The 6000-nt window shown below is 37.1% G+C and overlaps 1 protein-coding gene across 1 annotated transcript in view; it reads left to right on the top strand.

Annotated features, from left to right (window-relative positions):
* The window catches only part of CTSS (cathepsin S), a 28490-nt gene continuing 22490 nt past the window's right edge, over window positions 1-6000 (top strand). The window contains exons 1-4 of the mRNA XM_068538189.1: window positions 1-123; window positions 1089-1215; window positions 3849-3971; window positions 4797-4946. Of these exons, the coding sequence (XP_068394290.1) occupies window positions 98-123; window positions 1089-1215; window positions 3849-3971; window positions 4797-4946 (426 nt within the window). The 5' untranslated portion in view covers window positions 1-97. The remainder of the gene's footprint in view (window positions 124-1088; window positions 1216-3848; window positions 3972-4796; window positions 4947-6000) is intronic.

Here is a 6000-nt window from a genome sequence, read left to right as displayed (position 1 = left end):
GTGACAAGTTCCAATTTCTTTATAAAGTCACTTTAACTGAAGTCTCTTTGCTGCCTTTGAAATCTTTGGAGAGAGCCCACCATCAAGCATTCTTAGTATGGGAGCACCTGCTGGTTCTATCATGTATGTACTGTCTGTTCTTTTTCTCCTACTTGGTCCTTAAATCCTTCATTTGTGTTTTTAGCTTGCTCTGCCTGCCAGGTTTTACATCGCTTGTTTCAGGAAGTAAACTAAAAAATCATTGTTGCTCAATTTGCCTCTTCTTTTTTTGACTAAAAAGAGTCTGTTTTTGAAAAGTTAATGTCTGCTTAAACATCTAAAGCCTGAGGTGGACACATAGCTTTCTTTGGAATATAATTTGAAGATATACATGGTTAAAAATCCAGCTGTTTTGAATGAAAAAGAAGTGGAAAAGAAAGTAGAATCCAGTTTGAGGGAGTTAGTCACTGAATTTCTGTTAAAGTCTCTTTGTATTAAATATAGAAGTGGTGTTTTCAAAAGCAGTTAACCTCTTCTTTTGAAATAGATATTTTGATTTTTAGGGGAAAAAAGAGGTTAAAAGGTAAAAATGATCCAAGGATGGGAAAGCAATACACAGGAGTTGTCTTTTAACTATCTCTGAAGGTTGTGGATAGACCAGTTAAGAGGAGCTCATGTATTCAAAAATTATGAAGACAAACTGATTTTTCAAAGGTATGCCTTCTTCTTAAGGATTTTTTTTTTTTTTTTTCTGGAAAGGAGGAAAGAGGATTTCCCTTGGTTAGATTTGTTGTCAAATCCTGTAAAGTCTCTGCTTCCTCATCTCCACATCCCCCCAAACTTAGATGTAAATTTGGCTTACCAGATACCAGGAAACTTTTTGAAAATCACTTTTACAGTGCAACTAAGAATTGGGAGTGGTATTTCAGACAAAACTCTGCAGTTACTCCCTGTCACTATATAATCCAGAAAGTTTCCTGCATAATTCTGCTTTGTAATATTCTGTCCCTTTGACAGACTCTGCATTCCTACTTTTTGTTGTGAAAAAAATATGGTCACAATAGATGCAGCTAACAGCTACTCTTCCTATGTTACCTTTCCTTTAACAGAATGAAATGGCTGGTGTGGGTGCTCCTGCTGTGCTCCTCTGTGATGGCACAACAGCACAGAGACTCCACTCTGGATCATCACTGGAATCTCTGGAAGAAAACCTATGGGAAACAATACCAGGAACAGGTAGATGGGCTGCCACTTGAGCAATTTGCTTTTACTCAAGTACCCTACATATTGTGACAAGCAGTGTTTTCAATAAATGTTACACACTCCTCTCTTGCCAAATTCTGTTCTTGGTACTAGAGATACATCAGGAAACAAAATAAAGTTCCTGTTGTTGTTTTTCTTTTAATATATTTATTTATTTTAGGCTGCGTTGGGTCTTTGTTGCTGTGCACGGGCTTTCTCTAGTTGTGGCGAGCGGGGGCTTCTCTTCGTTGCAGTGCGTGGGCTTCTCATTGCGGTGGCTTCTCTTGTTGCGGAGCACGGCTTCTTGGCGCACGGGCTTCAGTAGTTGTGGCATGTGGGGTCAGTAGTTGTGGCTCACGGGCTCTAGAGCTCAGGCTCAGTAGTTGTGGCACACGGGCTTAGTTGCTCCGCAGCATGTGGGATCTCCCTGGACAAGAGCTCGAACCCGTAACCCCTGCATTGGCAGGCAGATCCTTAACCACTGTGCCACCAGGGAAGTCCCAAAGTTCCTGTTTTTATGGAGCTTATATCCTAAAAGGAGAGACAGGAAAGAAGTAGAGAAAAATAAAGCAAAGCATGGGGCGATAGGAAGGGTCCTGTGTGATGGCTGTGAGGGGTTGGGAGTGATTATTTTATACATATGATAGAAAGGTCAGGGAAGCCTTCACCTATAAGGTGACATTTGAGCAGAGAATGGATAGAAGTCAGGGAGCAAGCAAAGTAGAAAACTGGAGTGAAAGTCCCAGGCCAAGAGGGAAGGAGTGCAAGTTTGAGGAACAAAAAAGGCCTCTTTCAGTCCCTGGCATAGAGAAGCACTGGCAGATATTATTTCTTGACTCTCACTTCCCAGTTTGTACTTTTATTTTTATTTCAAAACATACTTCTTGATTGATTTTAAGATTTTAACCCTGGTGCTTCAAATAACTGATTTTAACCCTGGTGCTTCAAATAACTAAGTCCTATAACTGTATAATATTTCTGAGTTTGTAAGCAAGGATTATATATTTACTTATTTGATGTATGGTTTTTGTATAAAAATGCTCTGAGTTGTTTTCTTAGTGATGAATTTCACCCTCACCCACTCCCCTTTAGGACCAGACCTCTAATTTCAACATTAACTAGAGTTAGATGTGCAGTTAGCACCACTCTTTGGTTAAATGAATATTATCTCGCTTTTTAATGATTCTAGTCCATCAGGAGGAATGAAAATGACTTTTGATTAGTATCCTACCATTAAAATGTATCTCAAAGTTCTCTTCTTTTTTTTCTTTTCTATACTTCATTAGATTTATTTTTTTCTTTATTTCATTTTTTCCCTCTAGTGGTTTGGAAGTATATCTGTACATGTCCGTTACTGGGGTAACAGTAAAATCTTGCTCCAAGACAGAGGGACTGCATCCAGACTTACTACCTTGAACCAGGGCCTAGGCCTGGGTTCTAATACTCAATGAAATGAGGCAGAAAAGAGTTATTGCTGACTGCTCATTGGGCTACAGCTTGTCGTAAATTCCGGCTTTGGGGGTGGAGGTGAGGGTCAGCGATTCTAGGAGGCACCATGTACATTGCATTCTATGTAAATGAAGTTCCTGGAGGGCAACAAAATCAACAGTCTGAATATGAATTCACTCTGGATAAAATTAGGATAATAGGACCAAAATTATTTTTAAAACTATGTATAATGGAATAACATCTGCATGAATGAACAAGAAATTGTGAAATGTATTAGAAATCCAATTAGAAATCTCAGAAATGAAAGAATATAGTCATTGAAATAAGAACTCAATAAAAGGGATAAACTCCAGACTAGAAAGAGCTGGATAGAATCAGCAATCTGAAAGATAGTACTGAGGCTTTCATCAAGAAGGCAGCACACAAAAATAAAAAGGAGAAACTGAAAATGCAGGTAAAGAGATGAAAGAGAGTTTGTGGCTCCATCTCATGGAATGGTGTAGAAGCAATATTTGAAGAGATACTGGTTGAAAATTTTCCATATATGAAAAAAAATGTTCCTGAGTCCTCCAGTCAAAAGTGCTTTCCACTTAAAAGTACCCAGGAGAGGAAAATAAAGAAACCCACACCCACAAACATGTAATGAAGCTGCAAAACATCAAAGAGAAAGGAAATCGCAAAAGTTACCAAAGTTAAAAACATTACAACAATTAGATTGACAACAGACCTCTAATCTGCAATAATAGATATCAGAAGACAATGGAGAAATATCTTCAAATAACTGAATAAAAAGAGCTAGAAATTTATAATCAGCTAAACTATTTTTCAAGAGTGAGGGTAAAAAAGAAAATATTTTAAAAAGGCCTATAATGATTAAGTGAGTTTACCACTTACAAAGGATATACTTCAACAAACTGCAATTCCTAAAAAAAACTTTTTAGCAAATTGAGGAAGTTCATTGTGTATATCTAAAATGATATTAATCACCAGCAGAGCAATTAAGAGGAAGAGTTAAGATTAGTGTGCAATTTTACCAGTTATATTGGATATATTCATTTATTTGCATGCTCCCAAACAGATCCACACTTAATAGGATGCTTCATAATATGTTTATTTTCATTATTGAACACATTTTTGAAGGGTTCAGTATTACTATGTTCTTTTTCCTTATATTTTAGAATGAGGAAGTAGCACGGCGTCTCATCTGGGAAAAGAATCTAAAAACTGTGATGCTTCACAATCTGGAGCATTCAATGGGAATGCATTCATATGATCTAGGCATGAACCACCTGGGAGACATGGTAGGTAACTTATAAATAATCCTATTTTCATCTCTGGGTAAACAGGATTTCTGTCTCCCCAAAGGCAATTTGAAGGTAAACAACAAAGGAGTGTTTTCTGTATGTGTATAAAATTAGAAAACAGAATTTAAGGACATAAGAATTTGTACAGATTCCTTGTTTGGTCCTACTGTGATCACTTTCCTTAACAAATCCCTTCTTTAAAGGAGTAGACCACTGTTACTTTTATTTTTATTAATTCTAGAAAGCATTGCCTAAAGGCTACTCAAAATATTTTAGAATAAGTTACCATAGTTATGTAAGTCTGAATTGATAATTTAATATGGTCCACCTGCTTTCTTAATGGGGGAGTGTGGGTATTTAATATCACAAATAATCTCCCATTAGTTATTAGATTCTGTTCTACCCTACAAGACTTTTTCACTGTGGCTAAAATTAAGAGTCATAGTACCCCTTGGAAGGGAACACCCTAAGTAGATTAAATGCAGGAATCTCTTTTATAATTCTTTCTCACAAGGAAAACCAGTTTAGTCCACTTTTTAGACAACCCTTTTATAAAATTCTGCCTTGCTTTGAACCAAAAATCTGCCTCTCTGTAACCTAGTTTTTATCATTTTCCTCTCCTCCTTCCCAATGCCTAACTGGGATGCTAATGGCAAAGTGTAAGACTAAAGAGACCCAGATAATTCACCTACCAGATAGTTACCTATGTTAGTCACAGCTACCACTTGTTTCTCTCAGTTGTTAAATATATTCACAGTTACGGTTATCAGGATATTGAAAAGAAGGGTATAAGTAAAAGGAGCTATGTATATATCTTTGTAGACCAGTGAAGAAGTGATAACTTTGATGAGTTCCCTGAGAGTTCCCAGCCAATGGCAGAGAAATGTCACTTACAAGTCAAACCCTAATCAGAAATTGCCTGATTCTCTGGACTGGAGAGAGAAGGGGTGTGTTACTGAAGTGAAATACCAAGTGAGTATTGTCATCCCAGGCCTCTGTACCCCAGATCGAGATCTTTCTTCCTTAAATACTGAGTCTAGCTACGTAATCTGGCAGTGAATCTCATAGTCCCTTAGGTTCCTTTCTAAGTTTGTTTGCTATTCTTGTCTTCCCAACTACACTGTGAGCTCCTGAAGGGCCAGGACCACATATGATACTTTTTGTATTCCCCACAGTGCTGAGAACATCAAAGGTTACAGCCATCAATATTAGACTAAGCAAAAAACTGTGAATTAAGCAAATAGGTCTTTAAGACAGACCTTTGGTGTTCATGCTATCCATCAACTGCACTGGACCCTCCACCAAGCCAATTACTTGAGAAATAGTATCATGTGTGTGAGAGAATTTCGATCAGGAAGTTTATTCCTCCATCTCACTTATGAATTTCAGGGTTGAAGGAGAGGACAAACTAGAGCTAAGAGTGGCCTGTAAATTGTAGTGGTCAAGTTAATTCATGACTAGGCTTACGTTGTTAGAATAAGAAATATGGACTTTATAAATTTGTTCCTATGTTTTTGTATTTCCTTTAATTTGCTTATAAAAAAAAAAAAAAGAAAGAAAGCTACAAAATCCTAAATTAGTTAGGGATAACTAAGGATAAAACACATGTATCACCTTAGAGGTCAGGATAAGGGAAAAGAATCAGTGTCCTGAGCAGCTGCCCCGGCTTGTGACCAAAGAAGAATAGAAAAGTTAAGAAGTGAATGATACTGCTAATCTCTTATTCTTTTCCACCTAGATATTTTTCTTTCAACTAGTTTTGGGTTTCTTACTGGAGCTTCCCTAAAACAAAAGTATAAGAAGACCCAATAAACTACATATCTAAGTGTTAACTATAAATAATTTAATGAGATCCTTTCTCCGGGTGCTTGCATTTTAGAGGGTGATTTTGCTTTGACCAAAAGCAAATTGAATTTGCTTCCTTACACTAGAGAGCAGAGTGGGATGAGGTGGAGAGAGAGAGAACAATTATGATGTGGCTTAGAACACTCTGTACCTTTTTAAACTAAAGCAACTTTGTGTTTTT

The sequence above is a fragment of the Eschrichtius robustus genome, chromosome 3 (genome assembly GCF_028021215.1).
Source record: "Eschrichtius robustus isolate mEscRob2 chromosome 3, mEscRob2.pri, whole genome shotgun sequence".
Classification (NCBI taxonomy): domain Eukaryota; kingdom Metazoa; phylum Chordata; class Mammalia; order Artiodactyla; family Eschrichtiidae; genus Eschrichtius; species Eschrichtius robustus.
This window is presented reverse-complemented; position numbering and strand designations above follow the sequence as displayed.